General features: G+C 59.5%; 1 protein-coding gene across 1 annotated transcript in view; it reads left to right on the top strand.

Annotated features, from left to right (window-relative positions):
- The window catches only part of LOC111157525 (calcium voltage-gated channel subunit alpha1 I), a 104,825-nt gene extending 82,872 nt beyond the window's left edge, over positions 1-21,953 (top strand). The window contains exons 17-36 of the mRNA XM_022519008.1: positions 221-321; positions 1,030-1,153; positions 1,428-1,496; positions 2,054-2,238; positions 2,695-2,821; positions 4,482-4,607; positions 6,968-7,057; positions 7,644-7,836; positions 8,449-8,600; positions 10,046-10,155; positions 10,793-10,926; positions 12,048-12,118; positions 14,726-14,804; positions 15,504-15,625; positions 16,050-16,388; positions 16,610-16,756; positions 17,133-17,255; positions 18,772-18,937; positions 20,141-20,340; positions 21,318-21,953. Of these exons, the coding sequence (XP_022374716.1) occupies positions 221-321; positions 1,030-1,153; positions 1,428-1,496; positions 2,054-2,238; positions 2,695-2,821; positions 4,482-4,607; positions 6,968-7,057; positions 7,644-7,836; positions 8,449-8,600; positions 10,046-10,155; positions 10,793-10,926; positions 12,048-12,118; positions 14,726-14,804; positions 15,504-15,625; positions 16,050-16,388; positions 16,610-16,756; positions 17,133-17,255; positions 18,772-18,937; positions 20,141-20,340; positions 21,318-21,953 (3,294 nt within the window). The remainder of the gene's footprint in view (positions 1-220; positions 322-1,029; positions 1,154-1,427; positions 1,497-2,053; positions 2,239-2,694; positions 2,822-4,481; positions 4,608-6,967; positions 7,058-7,643; positions 7,837-8,448; positions 8,601-10,045; positions 10,156-10,792; positions 10,927-12,047; positions 12,119-14,725; positions 14,805-15,503; positions 15,626-16,049; positions 16,389-16,609; positions 16,757-17,132; positions 17,256-18,771; positions 18,938-20,140; positions 20,341-21,317) is intronic.
- Positions 21,954-24,281: the final 2,328 nt, after the last annotated feature.

Raw genomic sequence — 24,281 nt, 5'->3', positions numbered from 1 at the left:
GAGGGGCAGGGCTGGGGGGGACCGTACTGCAGGAGAGCGCGCAGGGGGTGGACCAGCACTGCTCCCCGCTATCCCCAGGTGGTAGCGAGGTCCCCCTTGCCTGGTCTGGGACAGTTTGCAGGTCATCCAGGGACCCCAGTCTAGTTTATGGCCGGGGTGGGCGGCGATGGGCAGCTCTGCGCAGCGCTGACCCGTCTGCGCTCCGTCCTTGCCTTGCCAGACCCTGTGTTTCCGCGTCCGCAAGATGATCGACGTCTATAAGCCGAACTGGTGCGAGGTCCGCGAGGACTGGTCTGTCTACCTCTTCTCTCCCGAGAACAGGTGCGCAAGGCCAGGCTTGCTGTGAGGTTAGAGCAGGGGTTGGCATGTCTGGGAGGGAGAGATTTCTGCCAAGCCAGGCAAAGCTAGCGGTGGAGGGTCTTCCATAACTTAGAGGTCCATTGTGGTCCAGTGTGGAGGGTCAGCAGGCAAGGGGGAGGATCCAGGTGTCCTATTATCCCTAGTCTAGGCCACTCCTGTGCTGGTACCAGGTTGGACAAATCGTCAAGTCACCTGGGGTGCTCCCCAGGCGGGGGCATCAGTAGACCTTCTGGAGGAGGAGGCCGGTATGCTGGGTGTTGGAGGCAGCTAGCATTCCAGTAGGTGAAGCAGGGGTTGTGAACACGTAGAGAGACTGGTCCAGGGAGAAAGAGCAGCCCGAGGGAACACCTGGGGGCAGAAGGGGAGGGTCTCAGGCCATGTGTGTCCAAGTGGCTGGGAGTTTGGACTCAGAGATTTGCACCTGTGTTTGGAGGGCCTGAGTGCCAGGGCAAAGGGGATGCCCTTTGTCCTGTGGTGCCAGTTTTTGCCGCGTGCTCGGGGGAGGCAGCTTTGAGTGGCACCCTGAGCATACACGAAGACCAGAGAAGAGAGACATCAACTTCTCTAGGCTGTCCTAGTCCTCGTGTGTGCCTGGGCCCGCTGCCTTTTTTCCTGGCTGGGGCGTGGGGCAAACCGACACTCACGTGATGCCCTGCCCACCCCACCCAGGTTCCGGGTCCTGTGTCAGACCATCATCGCCCACAAGCTCTTTGACTATGTCGTCCTGGCTTTCATCTTTCTCAACTGCATCACCATCGCCCTGGAGAGGCCCCAGATCGAGGCTGGCAGCACCGTGAGTGGCTACAGCCTTCGGGCAGGGCAAGGGACAAGGCAGAGGGGCAGGCCACCAGGGCCTGCCCTGGGACATTGTCCCCTGGGACATCAGGGGGCTAGGAGAGCTCAGCCAGGCCCAACACCACACCCCATGGAGGGACATGTGGTAGGAGCTCGCCTCTGGGGAGGGGAATGTCTCCTAAGACTGTGGCCCTTGGCTGAAGAGAGGAGGCTGACCAGGTGGCAGGGCAGTTCTGGGAGTCCCTGGGCCCACGAGAGCTCTCTTCTTTCAGGAACGTATCTTCCTCACTGTGTCGAACTACATTTTCACGGCCATCTTTGTAGGCGAGATGACACTGAAGGTAGCTCCAGGCTTCACCTGGGACCCTCTCCCACCCCCAGCTTTGGACCCCTGGCTCTGGGCCAGCCTCTCCAAAAGCTTGTCACTCACCTGCCCCTCAACCACATCCCACCCGAGGCCCCTGAGGCCCGTCCCTGCGAGGTGCCAGCCCCTAGGTTGGGCTCCAGGGACTCAGAGGGGTTCAGCCACGTCCTTAACTCTCCAGGAGCTCACATCCCCCGTGAAAGGCTAATGTAGGGAAATGTTGACGGTGCAATGCAGGTACTTGCTGCAGGTGTGGGGCAGGGGGAAGGGTTCCCTCAAGGCTACTTCCCAGAGCGCTGGGCTTTGAGTCGGGTTAGCCAGATGTGCTGGGAGCAGGGAACGGGGTGGCCCGCTGGGCCTGTTTCAGGGGGCGGTGGGGAATGTGTCCCCTGTCAGACCATCCGCCCTGCCCTCTGCGGGACTGGTCCCCACATGTCCCACCTGACCTCGCCACGCCCCTTCGCAGAGGCTGGCCACACCCCGCCCCGTCCCCAATCGCCATCCGGCTGACTCTGCCCATTGCCCTGCCCCCAGGTGGTCTCTCTGGGCCTGTACTTTGGTGAGCAGGCGTACCTGCGCAGTAGCTGGAACGTGCTGGATGGCTTTCTCGTCTTCGTGTCCATCATCGACATTGTGGTTTCTGTGGCCTCAGCCGGGGGAGCCAAGATCCTAGGGGTCCTTCGGGTCCTACGGCTCCTGCGCACCCTACGCCCCCTGCGGTGAGGACTCCTTCCCTGCGGATGGGGGAATCCCTGCACGGTCTAGTGAGCTCCTGGGGTCTAAGTGGACCCTTCCCTCTGGCCCTTCTTACGCACTCAGCCCTCTGATAGCCAGATTTGTGCGGACAGGGACCAGACTGTTGATGCTGCTCCTGGGAGAAGAGCCCGGAGACCCTGGCTGGAGTGGGGTGCTGGAAAGGCGGGGCTGAAGGTGGCCCCCAGGACTGCTACCCACTTTCTGTGTGTCCCTGGGTGGCTCGCTGCCATCTCTAGCCTTCAGTCTCTAGATGATGGTGTGGTGTGGACCCCAAGGGGACGGGCTTAGGGCATAGCACACTGCTGTGCATATAGATCTGAGGTTTGGGGTTCTCCTCCCTGGTGACTCTGGGAAGAAGTGGGTGCTTTCTCCAGACATGGCTGTGGGCTTATGGTGCCCTGGCCCCTGTCTGCCTCCAGGGTCATCAGCCGAGCACCTGGTTTGAAGCTGGTAGTGGAGACGCTTATCTCTTCTCTCAAGCCCATTGGCAACATCGTCCTCATCTGCTGTGCCTTCTTCATCATTTTCGGCATCCTGGGGGTGCAGGTGAGGGGTGCTCAGGCTGGGCAGGCACTGCGGTGAGCTTTGGGGTTGGGCAAGGGACTCCGCATTCCTGTTCAACTCTCCCGACCTGTGTTGACCAACCTGGGGGCTCAGGTGGTCCTGCCAGAACACCCATGTCCCTGCCAGCCACAAGCTCCCAGTCCAGGGAGAGGGGCGGACACAGACCTAAATGTCTGAGTGCAAAGAAGCCTAGGTAAATGGGATTCCAGGGGTCCAAGCTACACAGAAACACAGGGCCGGGCTGGCAAGAGGAAAAGCATCCTGGAGGAAGTGGCCTGGGCACTGGGCCTTGAAGGGGAAGTGATTCCACAGGTCATGGATGGTGGAAGGTGTTTCAAGGGAGGCTGGGCACGTGTGTGCAGGTGAGCTCAGGAGCTAGGGCTGGCACAGAGCCAGGAGCCAGATGGTGGGCTGGGCCAAGGTGGGAGAGACCTGGAATGGCAGCTAAGAAGTTGGGGTCAGTTGGGGTGCATGGGTAGCTCAGTCAGTTAAATGGCTGCCTTTGACTCAGGTCATGATCCCAGGGTCCTGGGATCGAGCCCCACATCAGTCTCCCTGCTCAGCAGAGAGCCTGCTTCTCCCTCTCCCTCTCCCTGCTGCTCTGCCTACTTGTGCTCTCTTTCTCTGTCTTTCTAATAAATAAATAAAATCTTAAAAGAAAATAAAAGAAGTTGGGGCCAGTTTCTGTGGAGGTAGAGACCATGGAGAGGCTCTGACACAGGGACGGACTTGAGCTAACTCGAATTTTGGCTTGGAGCCCAGGAGTAGGATGGGGCCTTAGGGCTGGACAGGGAGAAGGAATGAGGCATATCATAAAAGTGTGTGGCAGGGTGATGGCTAGAATGACCTGGGCCTTCTGGGTTCTGAGCTGCAGCTGGGAACTTCCTCTTTCTTGTCTGAGTCCTGAGCTGAGACCTCCAGGCTCCTCACCTGGTCCCGGGTTTGGGGCTGGAGCTGCAGAGAGGAAGGGCTTGATGTGGCCTCCATGTGGACAGTGGCCCTGCCCCTTCCAGGCAGGGTGCTTGGATCCCTAGAGAGGGTCCCTTTACCTCTCTCTCCCCACTTGGGGATATGCAGGCAACTTTCTCCTGTGGAGTCCCTGCCCATATTCTCAGGACTGAGGTCTGCGGAAGAGCCCAGGAATCAGACAGACGTTGGATCTGCCTCTTCATTTTTTTTTTTTTTTTAAGATTTTATTTATTTGACAGAGAGAGAGAGAGCGAGAGAGGGAACACAAGCAGGGGAAGTGGGAGAGGGAGAAGCAGGCTTCCTGCCAAGCAAGGAGCCTGATGCGGGGCTGGATCCCAGGACCCCGGGATCATGACCTGAGCTGAAGGCAGATGCTTAACCAATTGAGCCACCCAGGCACCCTGACTCTGCCCCTTCCTAAACCTCATATGACTTTGGGAAAATTACCTAGCACCACCGCGCCTCAGTCTCCTCATCGGTGAGATGGGCTGAGAGCAGCCGAACCCCATGTTGGGGGACTTGGTGAGATGCTGTGCTGAGCGCTTTGCCCAGGTTGTGCACAGAGGAAGTGCCCCCTGTGGGGCAGGTCCCTTCCCGATTTGCATTCCCCCCCATCCCCAGCCTGGGTAGACTGGTCCGCTAACCCTGTGGTCCTTCCTCCCCCTACCCCCAGCTCTTCAAGGGCAAGTTCTACCACTGTCTGGGCGTGGACACCCGCAACATCACCAACCGCTCCGACTGCGTGGCCGCCAACTACCGCTGGGTCCACCACAAGTACAACTTCGACAACCTGGGCCAGGTGAGCCCCGCCTGCGTACCCGTGCCCTGACCCCCGCTCCCCAGTGGATGGGGGGTACAAGCTCTTTGGTGCCAACATCCTGGGATCACAGATCAGGTTCTGGTCCAGCTCTGCAGGGACTGACCCTGTGACTTCTTCCTAGGGCTCAGTTTTTCCCTCCTGCAAAATGGGTATGGGGGGAGCTCACGTCACCAGCAGTGCGAGGCTTAGAGATCCCGAGTGCTGCGTGTCTTGGGAATGCGAGGTGTTTGGAGGGGTTTCAGTGAACACTGGTTCCTGGCCTCCACCTCCCCACCCCGGGGACCCGGACAAGAGTTTTAGAGACAACCAGACCTGGGTGTGAATCCCGGCTCTGTGCCAGTTACTGTGGGCCTTCTGAGCCTCCATTTTCTCATCTGTAAAATGGGAATGTGATGGCCTAGCAGGCAGGCAATGGTAACAGAAAGTAGCAAGCCCCTGGTCCAGAGTGGGTTTCCTCTCCCAGCACCCATCTACTCTGCTCTCCACCTCAGTGGGCAGGCAGGCCCCCTGCCCAGTTCCTGCCTTGCCCGTGATCCCCTGTCCTAGGGGCCTGCCGGGCGTCGCCCATCTGGTCTTGCCCCAGATGAGAAGAGCTTGAGGGCAGCTAGGTGTGATCAGATGGGGAGTGCCTTCCCCAGGTCACACGAGGAGGGAACGAGATCTGGGTCTGTGGGACCCTGGGCCTATGTCCTGCTCCTCTACCAGGGACGCTCTGGCTGGATGCCACCGAAGCTGTCCCCTCACGTGACCAGGGATCCCACTTGCCATGCCCCCTGGGAGCGGAGCCATGGGCCCTAGGGCAGCAGCGAGTGGGCAGGGAAAGGGAAGTCAGGAACTGGGACACAGGAGCTCCCCTATCCCCTCCAGATTTTCTAGAAGCAGTGCCTTTCAAGTTGTTAATGACTCAGTGGTTGATAAAACAAGAGGTTTGAAAAAAAAAACTGTTCCGGGAAGCTGAGGGAAAGCCTGCGGAGGCCTTCTAGGAACCTGTTCCCGACTCCCTGAGCTCAGCGCCAGGCCCAGGGCCCCATTCCCAGGGAGCATCCCCAGCCCTTTCCCATTCTGGGTCTGCTTGATGCCAAGCTAACACCCCAGGAAGGTGTTCTTGAAGTAAGGTGTTCTCAGTGCCCATACAGGGGAGTTAGAGTGTGGCCCAGAGCCTTTGGCTGCTTGCCAGGCCACTCAGGAAGGTTTTAGTGTCTGTGCTTTGGTGCCCTCCCCTGTAAAGGGGGAAGTGACAGCAGCTGTGTGTTTCCCGGGGCCCAGGCTCTGCACTTCAGGCCTCTGTGACCCCAGGGTCCCCAGGAACATTTGCCTCTTGGCATGTGAGGGCTTTGTGTCCTTGCCTGGCCACGAGGGCTCCCTCTGTGTCTCTTGCTCTGTCGTCCTCCTGGGCCTGAGCCCTTTCCAGGCAGCCCTCAGCACCATTCCCAGCTGGAGGGGAAGAGGTGGAGTCTGTGCCCTGGGGGGTGGGAAGGAGGGTCCCCGCACCTGCGGGGCAGGAGACCCATCCCAGAACACCACTTCCCTGCCCGGGGTCCCTGGGCCACAACAAAGGAGCCAGTGTGAGCTTGAACCGGGGAGCTTCTGGAGTGGGTGTGTGACCTCTGGTCAGCCGCTGGGGATTGGGGCTCTGCAAGGACGGCGCTGCGCTGCTGTCCACCTCTGAAAACCTTTATTGAGTACCTGCTGTGTGCAGGGCACTGTGCTAGTGCTGCAGGACCAGCCCGTCAACCTGTTGAGGGGACATGCGTGTGTTTTGGCCTGCCCTCTGTGTAGGAGCTTTGGCTCATGTCTCTTGGGCATTCCTTCCATTTAAAAAGTCTCACACTAGTGAAGGCAATTATTACCATTCACAGACAAGGAAGCTGGGGACCAGAGAAGTTGAGGAAATTGCCCTGCGTCACAGCCACTGAGTGGCAGAGCTTGGGCGGTGCCCAGGGCTCCTGACTTCTCTCATAAGCTCCTGCTTTCAGGTGCTAGAGGCAAGCTTGGGTGATGGTGGCAGGGCCTCTCATGCTTGTCAGGAACCTTCCAGTTTAGTCTCAGCAGACCCAGCTGGCAGGCACTTAAGCCTTAGCTCCATTCTGTGGGCGAGGGGACAAGAGCTCATGAATCTTTTCGAATTAATTTTCAGAGCCAAGCCCAGGACTCCTGGTTTAGTGCTCACTCACCTGCAAGAGTGTCTGTGGGGTTTATGGCAGGCACTTAGTAGGTTCTCAGGAACGGTTTGTTATCATCCTCAGGGAAGACCTCTGTCTCTCTGCCTCCTGAGGGCAGAAAAATGGAGAACTGTCTACACCTACCACCCCAGGTCCTCTCCCTCCTGTGTCTTCCAGGCCCTGATGTCCCTCTTTGTCCTGGCCTCTAAGGACGGCTGGGTGAACATCATGTACAATGGACTGGATGCTGTCGCTGTGGACCAACAGGTGGGGGTGGGCTGGGGCCAGTGCAGTGGGCAGTGAGGGAGGGACAAGGTATCTCTGGGGCCCAGTTGTCTAAAACTGGCATCAGCAGGATCCCCAGCCCGGGTGTCTCCTCCTGTCAGCCATGGCCCACCCCCCCACCGTCCTAGCCTGAATCTTCCACCATTAAGCTGCTCTGAGGTAGCATAAGTCATTGTGCCATTTGCTTCACAAACCCCCTGCTATGCAGGAAGAAGATGCTAGACTGGCTTCTGCATGGAGGGTCAGAGCCTTGTGCCTCTAGAACCAAGTGTAGGCAGAGGAGAGAGGGTGAGCCGGTTGGCAGAGGGACAGCAGGGGCAGGCCCGACGTGAGAGAGCACCATGTTCAGGGAGTCGTGAGTTGAGGGTAGGAGGTGGTGGAGGGGCTGGGCAGGGCTGAAAGGTCAGGAGGCCCCTGTGTGTGCCAGGGCATAGGGCTGGAGTTTAGCTGAGGGCAGTGGGAGTCAGGGAGGGTGTTACGGCCCGGTCCGCTGTGGAAGCTCCCGGAGGCTCATTATCGCGGTACCCCGTGGTCGGCCTGCCTCAGCCCCATCTGCTGCTTCCCGCAGCCCGTGCCCAACCACAACCCCTGGATGCTGCTCTACTTCATCTCCTTCCTGCTCATCGTCAGTTTCTTTGTGCTCAACATGTTTGTGGGTGTCGTGGTGGAGAACTTCCACAAGTGCCGGCAGCACCAGGAGGCCGAGGAGGCTCGGCGGCGCGAGGAGAAGCGGCTACGGCGCCTGGAGAAGAAGCGCCGGAGTGAGTGGGTGGCTGCGGAGGGTGGGGCCTCCCCGGCCTGGGCCGCCCCTCCTGTGTGCGCCCCATCCTGTGTGCGCCCTGCCTACGTGAGCCCCATCTCTTCCTGGTGCAACAGCTGATTTTCCCCGTGCATCCTCTGGGCCTCGGGGGCTGGAAGGGAACAGAGGGTCGACTCTGGACCTCTGGCCCTGCCCCCCCCTTCAGAATCTGCCTGTCCAGGTGATGTGATCCCCTGTTGCTGTCCACTGACTCCACTGCTGGCCCCCTGCTGGCTCAGTTCCTGAGAGCAAAGGCCTGGATGCCTAGCCATGAGCTGCGGGACCCCTTCCTTACCCCCAGCAGATCCGGAGCCCCTGCCATGGGCGTATTTGGAGGAGATGGGGACAGTCATTGTCCTGCCCTCCACCACCTCCTACCTCTTTTCCTTGAGTCCCCATCATCAACTGGGCAGAAGAGACCTAACTCTGACTCTTGGGGCCTGGGGTGTTCTGACGTCTCTCCCCTTGCTTCCTCCCTCCCCTGTGCTGTTCTCTCCATGTGCTCTGTTCCCTACCTGGGCCCCAACCCTCTGTGGTTTGTGCCATTCCCCGCCCCCTCAACATCCCCCCGCAGAGGCCCAGCGGCTGCCCTACTATGCCACCTATTGTCCCACACGGCTGCTCATCCACTCCATGTGCACCAGCCACTACCTGGACATCTTCATCACCTTCATCATCTGCCTCAATGTGGTTACCATGTCCCTGGAGCACTACAATCAGCCCACGGTGAGCCCTGGCCCCAGCCCCAGCCTGAGGTCACATGGTAGGGTTGGGTTCTCAGCAGGACCCAGGGACAGGGTGAAGCAGGAGGGTCTGAGCAGCACCCCCATTTGGGGCCCTGGGCCCAGGAAGCTCATGGCCTGGTAGGACAAATGAGAGAAAGGGAAATGTCACTTGCTCTTGGTGAGTGGGGAGGTGACATTCGGGCCCAGCCTTGAACATGGGTGCCAGTGGCAGTGGTGTGTGCAACGTGACTCCGCAAGAGAGGCTACAGATATTAACTCTAATGCTCACAGCAACCAAAGGTGGGGGAGGAGCCTTTCTACAGATTTTGTAGAGGAAGAAACTGAGGCTCAGAGGACATATGCTACCCAGAATACTTAGCCTATAAGTAGCAGAGCCAGAACTGGGACTCAGATTTGCATTCAAGGCCTACCATGTGGCCTCCACTACTGCCCAGGCATATGGAGCCTGGGGGAGGGGCATTCCTGTGGCAGGACCATTGGAGGCAAACACTGGCCTGGAGGGAAATGACTAGTTGCCAGCAGCACTGGTGAGGGGCATTCAAGGAGCATGTAGGGACAAGTGCATTCTAAAAGCCTCAACATTTTGGAGCTAGGGGGACGAAGGGTGAAGCTGAGCCTCTAGGTGAGGTTTTGGTATCTTGTTTTAAATGACAGGAGAGGTATATTATAAATGCAGGGAAAAGGAAGGCAACCATTGGCAGAATGAACAATAATTGTAGAACTTCCAAATTAATATGAAGAAGTAGGGTAACGATGCTGACTATTTCTTGTGTGTCCAGCACTGGACTATTCCCTCACTTAATTTGTACAGCAACTCTTTGAGGTAGGTACTGTTATCATCCCCCATGCATAGATTTTGGAACTAAATCCCAGAGAGGTCAAGTGACTTGCCTAAGGTCACATAGTGAATAGGGAGTGTGTGCTGGGCCAGGATTTATATCTAAGCAGCCTTGTTCTTAATCATGATCTTTAACCATTGCCTCATACTGCCTCCGGAGGGGTAACGACCAAACCAGCAGAAATAAGGAAGAAACAGCAATGTAAAACAAATAGTGCATGTTAATTAAAATGGGGGGGGGGGGAAATCTGATATAGAAACCATTGCACTAAATGTGAGTGGACTAAATTCTCCCCTTAAAAGGCAGAGATTTTCGGGGTGCCTGGGTGGCTCAGTGGGTTAGGCCTCTGCCTTTGGCTCGGGTCATGGTCTCGGGGTCCTGGGATCGAGTCCTGTGTCGGGCTCTCTGCTCAGTGGGGAGCCTGCTTCCCCCATACCACCTGCCTCTCTGCCCACTTGTGATCTCTTGTCTGTCAAAGAAATAGGTAAAATCTTAAAAAAAAAAAAAAAGGCAGAGACTTTCTGAATGGAGGAAGGTAGGGGGCAGCCCCTGGGGTCTGGATCATGCTTCTCTCTGCCCTCCATAGTCCCTGGAGACAGCCCTCAAGTACTGCAACTACATGTTCACCACTGTGTTTGTGCTGGAGGCTGTGCTGAAGCTGGTGGCGTTTGGGTTGAGGCGCTTCTTCAAGGATCGGTGAGCAGCTTGGCTGGGCTGGGGCAGCATGGAGTGGGCTGCTGGATGGGGAAGGAGTCCTGACCCCTGGGGAAGCCTGGAACAGCCAGAGGAGGGAAACCAATAAGTGGGCACTGACGGCCAGGGTCCCCCAGGTGCTGCCTGCAGCTCTGAACAGGGAGTGATTATGGTCCCACCTGACAGATACAGGGCACTCTCTTATGTCTCTTCAGTTCATCTTTCATGGGTCCTCCATAACTCACAGGCTGAATGGGGCGTACCTCACGCCAGTCCTTCTTTTCAGAGGGAACAAGTGAGGTTCAGAGAAGTTGATGGACTAGCCCAAGGTCGCATGGAGGGAGCAGGCTCAGGATTCCAATCTAGAAGTCATAGCTCATTCCTCTTCCTCTTCAGGAGGCCAGAGATGTTTATTTAACATGGTCAGCCTCTCGCTTGAGAGATTGGAGGCTGTGGGGGTCAAAGAGGGAGCCAGACTCAGTGGGGTCTGGTGGGGCTGGTAGGGAGGGTGACCACACATAGCCGTGGGCCTCAGCAGGAGGGTGGAGATCTGTGACACTCCTCCCAACCTAGGCATTTCTAAGCCAGAGCGTTTCTCGCCCTGCCTCCCACTCTTGCCCTCTCCTGCCCGGCTGAGCAGGTGGAACCAGCTGGACCTGGCCATTGTGCTGCTGTCAGTCATGGGCATCACACTGGAGGAGATTGAGATCAACGCAGCATTGCCCATCAACCCCACCATCATCCGCATAATGCGGGTTTTGCGCATCGCCCGGGGTGAGGGGCATGGGGGATGGGGTGGGGATGGGCAGGGGCTGGATGGGACTCCCAGGGGTGGGGTGGGGAAAGGCATGTGGGCATAATGGGCTTTCTGCTGAGCAGCGAGAACAGCAGCCAGGAGGAGCACATACCAGACATACACACTTGCCCCTGTGTGTACACTCTCATGTGCCCTTGTCCACAGACTGCTCTGTATGGCACACTGTACCTCCACCTCCTTATTTTTTTAAAGATTTTATTTATTTGGGAGGGGGAGACAAGCCAGAGGAGAGGCAGAGAGAGAGGGAGAAGCAGACACCCTACTGAACAAGGAGCCCGATGCGGGACTTGATCCCAGGACTTGGGGATCATGACCTGAGCCAAAGGCAGAAATTTAACCGACAGAGCCACCCAGGCATCCCATCCCTTCTCCCTATAACACCATGACCCATGTGGACCAGCCTCAGGTTGGGATGAAAGGAATTCAGGGCAGCTGGGAAGGCACCGGGAACTCTAGTTCCTTGTGGGCGTGAGTCCAACACTGGCTAAGATGTGCAGTCCTCGATGCTTCTCACAACCTTTGCTTCCCCCAGAAGTCCCTCTCTCACCCTGAGGCTGGGCCTACACTCCCTTCACAAACCTCCCGCCTCTGGCCTGGTGCCTCCCGGTCTTTTGCTTCTCCACCTGCAACAGCTTGTTGCCTCCAGGCTCCCAGGTGGGGACAGTGTGGAGAAATTCAGCACAGAAGTCTGGAGCTTTCTTTTTTAGCCTGAGGGAAGGGAGAGATGTGGGCACTCGGGTACGTTGGCCTCATCTCAGTGAACTGTGCTCACGGACACACTTTGGTCCCACTGTGTGTGTGCCTGCCTTCTCTTGGACACATTCCCACCGACACCTGCACCTCGTGAATGCACCATTGTGCACACCCTTGTTCAGGGACACCCGTGTACTTATGGTGTGGCATCCCGGAGCTGTCCCTTTTGCTCACATGCTCCTCTGGCTTCTCCCTTCTCCACCTCACTTTTGCGCGCGCACACACACACACACACACACATACACACACCTCCACCACCACCCCCGCCCCTCACACACACTGCCTGCCTCTGGGCTGAGTGGGCCGGGCTGGGTCTCGCCTGCAGTGCTGAAGCTGTTGAAGATGGCTACGGGGATGCGGGCCCTGCTGGACACGGTGGTGCAGGCTCTGCCCCAGGTAAGAGCCTGCTTGGCTGTCACTGGGGTCTCACAGGTCCTGGGTTCCCTTCTCCAGCCTGCCCAGAGACAGGGCAGAATCCTGTCTCCAGGGTCGAGGTTTGAGCCCGGGGCTGTGACAGAGGGAAAGGGCCCCCTGTGCCTCTTCCTGACTTCAAGTGCTCACAGAGCCTGTTCCATTCCAGGCCCTGAGCTGGGTTCTGACAACTCTTACGGGGCCCTCAGGAGTGTCCAGGCTAGTGGGAAGACAGATGGCTCCGGACAATGTGAGGAGGAGAAGGAGGGGTCCTGACACTCCCTGGGGAAATCAGGGCGGACATCAGGGGACTGTGAACTTGACTTTGTGGGGTGGCTTGGCAGAAGGAGGTGGTGATGTGGATGGGAGGTTCAGATAGGACCTGTTTGGTGGGGACAGCATGAGACGCTGACCTGGGTGGAAACCCCAGCAAGTAGGAAAGCGCACATCGCCTCATCCCATTGGCCAGTGGAAGGGAGAGAGGATCAGGGCCACACAGGATGTGACTTTCGTCTTCCTGGGAAACCCGAAATCCCAGTCCTCCCCTCCCTGTCTGTCCTGACTCCTTAGGACTCCCCTTCTCCCTCACCTCAGGGTGGCCTCTGCACTGGGGAGAGCCTCATACACATTTGTTTATTCATGATGACTCATCTAGTCTTCAGGAATTTTAGGCATCTTAAAGGGCACAATCCAGCATGATAAAAATGAGGATAAAAAATTAACCAGCCCAGGGAAGGTGGAAACAGAGCTAATTCTCTCAGGCACATGGGCCAAGGAAGCTCGCGAGTTTGCCGTGAGTGTCCCAGCAGCCTCCTTACAAAGGGAAAGCAACACGGCTCTCATCAGGTCTGGAGGCAAAGCAAGCAGGGATGTTCATTCAAACAGATGTGGCTTTTCCTAACATGCAGTCCCTTCGGAGGAATTTGTCACATGGAGATGCCCGGGAGGTCCCATCTTCAAGTAGGAAACATGATAGTAAGACAGTCACATCAGCACTTTTAAGAGACGTGCACATCAAGTACCACGTAGGATGGGGGACTTATCCTCAAAATCTTTTAGCTGTCATATGGACATCAGACATTTTCTCCATTCTGTGTAAAGTGCTATGAAAATAACACTTCCACCAGTCTCTGCCCCCTGCAGAGAGAGGAGGCACCAAGGAAGGCTTCTCAGAGGAGGTGACTCTTGACCTGGGCTTTGAGGGGTCGGGCAGAGGCACTTACTAGGCAAAGATAGAGAAAGGGTCTTCCCTGCATGGGGAACAGAATGTGCGAATGGAGTCTGGTTTCTGTGTGGCTGGAGTCTGCGATGGGAAGATCAGGCCGGGGTGGGGGCTAGTCCACGGGGCTAGGTTGCAAAGGGCTTCGATGCCAGGACAGTAAACTCGGGCTTTATCCTGTGGGCAGTGGGCATCATAAGAGGTTCTGGAAAGGGGAGGCCTCAAGCAGGACGGCCTTTAAGGAGTGGGTTAAAGGAGAGGCTGGAGGCAGGGAGGCCAATGAGGAGGCTGCTGGGCTGTGCAGTCTCTAGGAGATGCCATGGGTGGAAGGTGAGGTCCACCCTGGTTAAGAAGCGCTGCTCACCTGGGCCTGCAGAGGGCGGGAAGCTGACCGGAGGTCCAGGGCCACATTCACTCCCTGGCTTCAGAGGTGCGCAGTACGTGCCTGCACTGTTAATGAGCAGAGTGTCTTCTAATGAGTCAGACGCTACTGGTGTGGTTGTACGACAGCTCGGAAGGAAGTCCTCCTGCAGAGCAGAGAAACATTAGGGGGCTGCGGTTAAAATGGTTTACTTTTCAGCAATCAATGCAAACCCTCTTCTGATTCTGTGCATGCAGGACTTCTGAGAGTTCCGGGAGGTAGACCGTTTCTAGGGCAGGAATGTTCTCTAGGCTTATCTCATCCATAGCATGCGTTAGAGGCCATTTCCCGTGTATGGCTGGATTTGAAATAGCTTTATAATCAGGGACATTTTCTTCCCACAGGAGCCGTAGGACCGGGGTGGCTGGGTTTGTGGGAAGCTTCTGGGGCTCACGACCCTGCGTGATTCCTCTGTTTGCTTCCCTCCACGGCCAGGCCCTGTGCGGGCTGGAGGAGGCAGACCCAACCTAACCCAGTCCCGTCCCGGCTCTCAAGGACTTCTCGGCCCTGCAGAGGCTGGTGGTGGGGACACGGGCAGCAGCGCTGTTGCTGAGGCCCCCCCGCCCCCCGCCTCGCTCTCTGCATTCATTCGCGGGATGTGGTCTAGCACACGTGTGTGTGGAGGAGTGATTGGGCCTGCCGGGTTTGAATCCTAGTCCTCCCGCTTACTAGCTGTGTGACCTCGGCAAGACGATTCCCCACTCAGTGCGTGTCTTTGTCATCTCCAGGATGGGGTAACGTGTAGCTCGTAGATGGCTATGCGGGGTAAGCGAGCTTACGAATCGGAGGTGTTTGAAACCGGCAGCTCGGGGGAAGGGCTCTACCCGCATTTTGTTATTCTGTGTCCTTGTGGGACCTGGCCTCCTCCCCGGGGGAGCCGCTGTGGGGTGAAGGCCCAGGGCACAGAGCCGGACCCTCAGGCTGGCCCCGCCCTGCCTGCTCTCCCCGACAGGTGGGCAACCTGGGCCTTCTCTTCATGCTGCTTTTCTTCATCTATGCCGCGCTGGGCGTGGAGCTGTTCGGGAAGCTGGGTGAGTGCCTCCCGAAGCAGGCCCAGGCTGGTGAGGGGGCAGAACAGGCCCAGAGGAGGGCGTTAGCAGGGTGGGGAGGCCGCAGACGTGGCCAAGTGTCCCATCAGGGTCTTTGTAGTGGGGGATGTCCCCACAGCTGGCCTGCGTGGGGACAGAGGGGTGACCCTCAGCCGTTGACGCCCGCCCCCGGGATGGGTGGTACTTTTGAGAGACGCCAGCCTGGATGCAGTAGCATATGTGAGGCCTGCGCAGCAGAGCCCTGACTGGGAGCCCCCCACTGTCTGAGCTCCCAAGGATGACCCTTCTGGCCTTGTGTGCCAGTGCTCGTCCTGAGCCAGTGCGGCCCCAGTGAGCAGAGCGAGTGGGGCACAGGCCGAGGGCAACATAGCCCGTGCCGAGCCAGCCCTGCATGGAGTTGGTTTCAGAAAGCGGGGCTCCCTCGGGGGCTGGCCCTCACCCCTGCTTCCCTTCTCTCAGGACCTGATACACCAGTGAGGGGAGGAGCCAGGCTCCCAGAGTCTGAGTGCCAGCTGGTGTGCCCCTTCCTGAGACTCAGTTTCTCCATCTGTGGGCTGAGCACAGTCCACACGCACCTCCAAGGACTGGGGACCCTGAGATGAGGCTGGGAGGCCCTGGTGCAGGGTGGGCTGGGCAGGGGACTCTGCAGTGGGACAGGGCTGACTTCTTTTCGCCTTTCAGTCTGCAATGATGAGAACCCCTGTGAGGGCATGAGCCGGCATGCCACCTTCGAGAACTTCGGCATGGCCTTCCTCACGCTCTTCCAGGTCTCCACCGGCGACAACTGGAATGGGATCATGAAGGTACCTGGGGGCGGGCTGGGGAGGGAGCCAGCGGGTTGGGGTCAGGGGGCAAGGGTCCTGACAGCTAGGGCTCCCACCCAGCGCTCCACCGCACACGGGAGGGGAGAGCAGGGCTGCGGGAAGCAGAGGGACCTGCTTGGGGCTCTGAAGCCCAGCGCGGTGGAGATGAGCCCAGAAATCGTTCTCAGGGTACCTCTGCCTGCTGCTCTGGGATCAGGGCTACGCCCAGGGCCAGAGGGGACTTGGGGCCCACAGCCCAGGGTCAGGGGCTGCAGGCACCGGTCCTCCTCGCCTGTCCACCCCGGGGAGGCTCCCTGGCTGTGGCCCACGGCCCAGCCTGGGCGGGACGGGGCTCAGGGAGCGCAGAGCGGAGGCGCCGGGGCCCTCGCCAGGCCCTCACAGAGCCTCGCCGCCCCCGGGGCAGGACACGCTGCGCGACTGCACCCACGACGAGCGCAGCTGCCTGAGCAGCCTGCAGTTCGTGTCGCCGCTGTACTTCGTCAGCTTCGTGCTCACGGCCCAGTTCGTGCTCATCAACGTGGTGGTGGCCGTGCTCATGAAGCACCTGGACGACAGCAACAAGGAGGCCCAGGAGGACGCCGAGATGGACGCCGAGCTGGAGCTCGAGATGGCCCACGGCCTGGGTCCCAGCCCGCGACCGCCCGCCAGCTCCCCAGGGGCCCCCGGCCGGGGCCTGGGCGGGGTGGGCGGCGGGAGCGACGCCGAGGGCCGCCTGTGCCGGCGCTGCTACTCTCCGGCCCAGGTGGGCAGGGGTGCAGAGGGCGGCACCTCAGGGCTGGAGGGGGCAGTCGGGCGTCCGAGGCCTCAGGCAGAGACCTGGGTCGTTTTGAGCCCCGCCCTGCCCAGCTCCGTTGAAGGGGTGACCCTGTGACGAGGGGGTTGGGTCCCGCCCGCCCCATAGTCCCCCCCCCCCGGAGCCGGCCGATAATCCCGCCTGTCCCCACCCCGTCCCCGTCCGCCTAGGAGAACCTGTGGCTGGACAGCGTCTCTTTAATCATCAAGGACTCCTTGGAGGGGGAGCTGACCATCATCGACAACCTGTCCGGCTCCATCTTCCACCACTACTCCTCGCCGGCCGGCTGTGAGAAGTGTCACCACGACAAGCAAGAGGTAATGGCGGCCTCAGTGGGAGCTGGTGCCTCGTGGTGGGGGCAACATGAAGTCTGGTGGAGGACAGCCCAAGGGACGAGCGCTGTTCAGCTTCCAGGGGTGCTGAGTCTGAGGGCAAGTGGACCAGCGTTGGCGTTCACAGTCTGTGACAATGAGGCTGCCCGAGGGCCCGGCCCCAGCCTAGCACTGTGCTGACCGTCACACCATCGTGTGTCCCCCACCCCCTGCTCAGACTGGGTCCCCAGTGCGTGGAGGCATAGCTTCCAAGCTCAGCAAATCTCTGCCCCTCTAACCACCTGCTTGTGTCTTACTAGAGGACCAGGCCTGCCCCCTCCCAGCCCCCAGGGTGACCTGAGGCGGCCACCTCTCCCTGCAGGTGCAGCTGGCCGAGACAGAGGCCTTCTCCCTGAACTCAGACAAGTCCTCCTCCATCCTACTGGGTGATGACCTGAGTCTCGAGGATCCCACAGCATGCCCGCTCGGCCCCAAGGACAGCAGGGTGAGCCGTCCCAGTGGGCTTCGTGGGGCTGTCCCTGCAGGCTGGCCTCTAACCGGCCAGCCAGGACACTGCTTCTTCCTCCTGCACCAAAATAGAAGCAGCATCTGCTGTGTGACAGGCCCTCCTCTGTTGTTGGTCGGATGAAGGCAGTGGGGCTCAGAGAGGTATAGTGATGGACCTGAAGTCACACAGCAACAGGCCCAGCTGGGCCCCCAGGCATGGCATTCAGTGGCCTCAGCCACTCCTTGTTTCTTTGGATATTTTTTTATCCATTTAATGGGGGTTGTTCCAAGCAGGACAAACTCATAGGTGGGGATGGGGAAGGGGGCTCGAGGCTGAAGAGGACCGAGGACGGCGGCACCAGATGCACGCACCTGCTGTGTGCCAGCCACTTGCGCTCCAGTTTGCCCATCTTCCACTCTGGGTAGTAGGGATGACTCGGCCCCATTGAGCACTTTGAGTAAACCCGGGCTCTGAGGAGCAAAGCAGCTTGCTCCCCTCATACAGGAATGCCACTGTGTCCCTGTGGCCGACTTAGGCAGGAGAGGTCCGCCGCTGGGCTTGGGACCTCCGGGCTAAAAGGAGCTGTCGAGGGGAGGGCACTGCCTGGCCTGAGGTAGGGAGGCAACGGCCCTGCCTGTGAGAGCCTCTTTCCCCTAGATGGCAGGGCAGCCTGGGCCTCGCCCCACTGTCCTTCGGGGCCATCCTCCATCAGTCCCCTCACCGCGCTCTGTATCCCCTCCCTAATAGCTGGCAGCTCCTGTACCCCCGCCCCCCAGCCCCTTCCTGCCTCTCCCTGCACCCCTGCACTGCTCTCCCACACAGGATATCGGACGTGCTCCGCTTTTGGGGCCTGGGCCTCAGCAGGTATAGTTGGGTTTATTCTGGGCTTAAAGAGCAAGTCATGGAGGTCCATCTGCCTTGAAAGGGTGCCCTGAGGCAGCTCTGGAGTCGCTGCTGGGCAGGGGTCACCTTGGGCTGCAGGGCTGAGGGAAGCCTGGGCCCAGAGAGGGCCACCAGGACTACCAGGCAGCTTGTGGGGGCCAGACCCAGGAAGGAGGGCTTTCTCTCTCATTTATGGATGTGGCTGCTGGGGCTTGGCGAACGGAAGGGACCCGCCCACCACCCTGCTCACAGGGAGGCCCCTGGGTCGCTCCACCTGTCTTCTGATACTTTCACCAACTTGAACTTGACTTTTGCACTGGGCCTGGGTCTTTACCAGGCACTTGGCTACAGGGATAAGGAAGACCCTTGGGATCTCAGGGCCAAGCCTGGAGTGAGCAGGAAACGGCAACCTGCCTGGGACACAAGAGAGGGTTTCCTGGAGGTGGGGGCCCTTTCATCTGGGTTTTGGAAGATGACCATTGTTGGCCAGGTGGAAGAGGCGAGGAGAAGGCCATCTCAGGCGATGAGAGTGGCCCGAGCAAAGGCTGTGGAGCAGGGGCATAAAGGCAGCTGGGGCAGGGTCTTCCTCTGTCCCCCTTTCACCACCCTAACCCACCTCCCTTTCCTGCAGGGTGAGCCGGACACACCTGAGCCCATGCACGCAGGAGAGGTGGGTGAATGCCTCTTCCCCTTGCCCAACACAGCTGTCTCATCGGATCCAGAGAACTTCCTGTGGGAGAGGGAGACGGTCCCATCCAATCCCGTCCGGTCCTGGCTGAAGCAGGAGAGCAGCCGAGGTGAGGAGGGGGAGCCCTCACCAGCTCCCCACGGCCCCGATCTCTGGCAGCTGCTGCAGAGGGGCTGGCCAAATGCTTTTCTTAGTGTCTCTGCCCAGACAATTCTACTGAGTCCAGAAAGAACCAGATGCTTAACGGACAATAAAAGATGGGATTCTCTGGTCTGATGTAACAATGATAAAAAGATCACGATAATACAGGGAGGTGAGATAATAATTATCTGGCAACCTGATCTAATGGGAGGTTCATGCTGAGCTCCTAGAAGCTGTGGTGAAAAGGGAAACGGGTCACATAGAGTTCTCATTAGGCAGAAGGAAAGCTGCCAAATTATTGTGGTATTTTTCTAGAGCTGAATTTGAGACGTGTTTATCCACATCTTCACGTGAGGTGATTTTGAACAACAGAAAGCCCATTGTAAAATGTTGGGACATTTATCCTTCGGCCCCACACTGAGCATCCCGCGTCTGTGCGCTGGGCTTGTGGGCGGAGGACAGAGGACCTAGTTCCCTTGTTCGTCACTTGGGCTCACCTTCACCTCAGGTCCTCTTGGAGGGTGATGGGAATCTGGTTCCACAGCACTAGCTGGGGAAGAGGGCAGGGAGATGAGCTCAGCAGCAAAGAGACCTCTCCAGACCCTGAGCCCACCCCAGGTGCTTTCTGGAAGGCCTGGCATCGAGCTCCTTCCAGGAGCTGGGGGTAGAGTGACTTTTCTAAGGACTCTCCTTAAAGCCAGTGGCCTTGGTGGCTGAGGTGCCAAGACCCCAGGCTTCCTGGACCAGAGTGAGGATGCAGGACCCAAGAGCCACTCTGATTGAGTAAAAGCCTATCCCCTTTAGTTAACTCTTCATTTGTATAGTCCTTAAACAATAAGACCACACAGAACAGGAACCTCCCCCCCACCCCCGCTGGAGACATTCAAGTTATCCAGCTTGGGATCCCTCTTTTGAAGAGGAAGGAGCTCAAGGGTCCTTGAGCCTGGGTCTACTGGCTCCAAAAGCTTGTCTTTGCCCAGTGGCCAGGAATCAGAGTGGCTGGCTCAGTATTTCTTTCTGGCTTTCGCAACGGAGACATCAACTCTCAGAGATTTACCCACAGTCCCACAGCCTGTTTGGTAGGAAGCCTCCTGCCTGCGGGTCTAGAAGGCATCCTCCAGGGGCCCACCAGCCCCAGCCCACTCCCCAGCCCCCTCTCCTCCTTCCCCAGCTGCACCCCCGAGGCCCTTCTCTCCGGATGCCTCCAGCCCTCTCCTGCCCATGCCCGCCGAGTTCTTTCACCCTGCTGTGTCTGCCAGCCAGAAAGGGCAGGAGAAGGGCCCTGGCACTGGGACCCTCCCCAAGATTGCCCTGCAGGGCTCCTGGGCATCCCTACGGTCGCCGAGTGTCAACTGCAGCCTCCTCCGGCAGGTACGGGCACCTCCTCGTCCCCACGAGCTTTCCTGCTGGGGGGGGGGCATCTGAGTGGGGCCTTGATGTCCAGGTGGAGAAGGAGGGGCAGGTCTGGGGGAAGGGAGGTCTGGCCTACACGGCCAACAGTACTGCACTGGCTGGGGCTGCCTCCTGGGCATACAGAGGGCACGAAGCACAGAGCAGAAAGGTTACTCAGAGCCTGTAGCCCCAGAGCTTGGAGAAGCAGGAGCTGCCCCAGCTCCCGTGTATATGGTGGAAGCAGAGCTGGTCCAGCGCTAGCCCAGCTGCTGGTCCCAGCTAGGTGCCTGGCTGTGTGTGAGGCTCGGGGGCAACAGATACAAAATCCCTGCCCCATGGCTTACGCTGTACTGTTCAGTGTATGTGTTGCAGGGGTGCGAGAGAAGAGGGTAAGCCAAAGTAAGTGCGTGAAAATCATCTATTTGAGAGTGATACCTGGCCGGGAGAACATTGCCCCAGGAAGGGACTGTGGGTGGGGGGGCAGTTCTAGGTGCTGGGAAGGCAGTGAGGGGTGAGGTACATGGATGTCTGGGGAAGAGATTTCCAGGCAGCCTGGGGCCAGGGCTGAGGGGTCCTGGGGGGAGGGGGAGAGTGAGGGGAGGATGGTGAGAAGAAAGGTCCCAGAGGGCTGGAATGGGTTCTCAGGCCACCACGTGAGTGTGTTTAAGGGGGCGGGGGGGGGGGGGGGGGGGGGGGGGGCCGCGCAGGGATCGCAGCAGGAGGCCACTCCCAGTGACCACTGACAAAGGCCACCCAGAAGCTGGGATGGGTGGTGATGTAGTGGAAGGGCCGTGGGGTCCTGGGTGCATTCTGAAGGGAGCTCCCGAGGGATCGGAGGGGCTGCTGTGCCTGTGTCTCTGGGAGGGACAGCCTGCCCCAGCGGCAGAATGGGGGACACCTGCTGCGGGCCCTCAGCTGCCCCCCCCTTGCCGACCCCTCCCCCCACCGCCCCCCAGGCCACAGGGAGCGACACGTCGTTGGAGGCCAGCCGCAGCAACTCGGCGGGCAGCCTGCAGACCACGCTGGAGGACAGCCTGACCCTGAGCGACAGTCCCCGGCGCGCCCTGGGGCCCCCGGCCCCCGCCCCTGGCCCCCGAGCCGGCCTGTCGCCCGCCGCCCGCCGCCGGCTCAGCCTGCGGGGCCGGGGCCTGTTCAGCCTGCGCGGGCTGCGGGCGCACCAGCGCAGCCACAGCAGCGGCGGCTCCACCAGCCCGGGCTGCACCCACCACGACTCCATGGACCCCTCGGACGAGGAGGGCGCGGGCGGCCGCGGCGGCGCGGGCGGCGGGGGCGCGGGCAGCGAGCACTCGGAGACGCTCAGCAGCCTGTCGCTCACGTCGCTGTTCGGGCCGCCGCCGCCGCCGCCGGGGCTCCCGCCGGCGCGCAGGTTCAGCAGCACCAGCAGCCTGGCCGCCGGCCCCGGCCCCGGCCGCCCGCGCAACCCCGCCCGGCCCCGCGGCCTGGCCCGGAGCCCCTCCTGGGCGGCGGACCGCAGCAAGGACGCGGGCGGGGCCCCCCCGGCGCCCCCCGAGCCGCAGCCAGGCCCGGCGGAGCTGCAGCCGGCCGACGCGGCCAGCAAGCGGAAGAGATGAGGGCCGCAGGGGCCCAGCCGGACGCCCCGTCCCACCGTCTTTTACCTCAGGAGCCAGGGGGCAGGCAGCAATACTTTGGCCACAACCCGGGCGTCGCGCAGGGGCCAGCCAGCCAGCGCCGGGCCGCCGAGAGGGTGGGCTTGAGCAGGGTCTGGGTTCACCGAGGCCCAGCCGTGGCCCTGGCCGTGGACCCCAGCCGTGGTCCTTCCCGTGCATATACATATACATATATATATGCATATATATAGAGAGAGACAGACATATATATTTATTTATTTTTTTTACTGAGAGCTTATGATTTCCAGAAAGTGCTACAGTTGGAGGTGGGGGGCGGGGTTGCGGGCTGGTGCCCAGATATAGGGCTTTTGCCGGATGCTTCGGACCCAGGCCAGACCTACCCCAGGGCGGATGGTCCAGCTGGGGCGTCAGCAGCCGAGCTCTTTGGTATCTCCCCCAGCCCGGGGCTGGGAGTAGCTTGGGAGAAGCTCTCAGGCCTCTGAAGTTACCGTGGCCGGGGAGACAGGCTCAGAAGAAGAGGTGAAATTCAGGGTGCGGTTTTTTTTTCCTTTAAAGAAGAAACGCCGCTAAGATCCTCCCCCCACGTATTGGGGTGTCTGTCTTGTTCCTGACTGTCTAGTTGTCGTGAACAGTCTTTTGTAGATGCCCCAGAGCACACTCTTAGTCAACCAGTTAGATGTCTTTCTTTAGGAAAACCAGGGGTGAATAGTCGTACTTTCTTAGGGCAGGGGTGGGGGGTGGAGGGTAGCTCCAGGGCTGGGCAGGGTCTTCAGCCAGTGGGTAGGGCACTTCCAGGGGTGGGGGGGGGTCTGCCATGGCTTTGCCCCCCAGGGAGGCCAAGGGCAGGCATGGAGGCAGCAAAAGAGAGGAAGGGTAAAGGGTATTGAGCGGGGGCGTGCAGAAGCTTGGAAGTCAAGGGCACCAGCCTGGTCTGTGCCGGCTAGGCTCCACCGCGGGCGCCCTGGATTAATGCGGTCAGTGGTGGCCGTTACATGCCACCTTTTATCTATCCGCCAGGTGGGCACTGAGCCATGGTCATTCCGGGAGGTCATGCTCCCCCGGGCCCCTGGGCAGGTCTGCCCCCTGCAGTGGAGTTCAGCGGAAAGCAGATTCAACAGGATTCTAAGCCCAGATGGGGACACCTGTCTAGTCCTGGGACCAGCCTCGCTCTCCTCCCCCCACCACTTTCCCAGGCTGCAGATCAGGTTTTACTCTAGCTGTGCTTCCCAAATGGGTTCACAGATGGGTATTTTTTTCGTTGAATAGTTACGCATTTATTTCAGTATTTATTAAGAAATAAACCGTACACCGAACCCATGATTTCACAGATATTGCTTAGGTCAAGGGGAAGTCTTCAGAAGTGAGTGGGTTTAAGGTCACTTTAAAGAAGCCGGTTGGGAAGGTAAAGGTAGAGGCCGTTGGTCTGCACACCCACGGGGTCCTGGGGTGGGAAAGGCTGCCAGTTCAGGAAATGCTACACTTCGAGCAATAACCCGGGTCCTTTGCCTTGGTGAGTTCCCCTCAGATGGCTTCAGCGGGGCCCTGCGGAGGGGCCCTTGTCCTCATTCCCAAACCCTGACCTTAAAGAAACTTGCCTTCAGGCCGGGCTGGTGAGTGGTACTGAGGGACTGACAGCTTGCATGGGCTCTGGGGACCTTCTGGGCGCTTGGGGCCTGGGCATGAGGCAGCGAGTGACTCAGCCTTTGTGGTCTGCAGAGCCCTTCAGAGCTGGTGTGGGGAGTGGGGAAAGGTGGGTAGGCCCACTTCCCGCATGAGGAAACTGAGGTCTGGAGAAGTTGAAGTGGCCAGCTGGGGATACCTCAGTGCCCTGGAGTTCTGTAGTGGGCCAGCACCTGGGTGTGTGGGGTATGAAAAAGTGTGCCCCGTGGTCAGAAGGAGTGGGTTCAGAAGGCAAAACCTGCATGTGGGTCTCCGCTGGCCCTGTGGGGTTGGGCCAGCGTGGAGGTCAGAACTGAGTCAGCCCTTCAGCCTCCGGAGTTTGGCTCTCCTCCCCTGGAAGTGTGGATGGTGGACCACTGTGTGGACAGCGAGGAGATGCCCGAGCGCTGAGCCCCCTCCCAGGATGGCAGCCTCCAGCGGGAGGACTGTCTGAGCCCTCCCTCTCAGGGAGCAGCTGGACCTGGGGTCCTGTCCTCTTCGGCTCCTGGCAGCTCCTCAGTGGGGTTGGGGGAGGCTGGGCCCAAGTCCCAAGCTCCCTGCTCCCGCGAGCCTTGTGCTGCGTCCCTTGCCCTGCTGTTTTGGGATGGGGGGAGCTTCTCCGGGGAAGAAGAGGCCCCGGGTAGATCGACC

This window comes from Enhydra lutris, unplaced genomic scaffold (assembly GCF_002288905.1).
Source record: "Enhydra lutris kenyoni isolate GAN:26980312 unplaced genomic scaffold, ASM228890v2 scaffoldscaffold55, whole genome shotgun sequence".
NCBI lineage: Eukaryota > Metazoa > Chordata > Mammalia > Carnivora > Mustelidae > Enhydra > Enhydra lutris.
The sequence above is the reverse complement of the archived record's forward strand: the minus strand, read 5'-3'. Positions and strand labels throughout refer to the sequence as shown.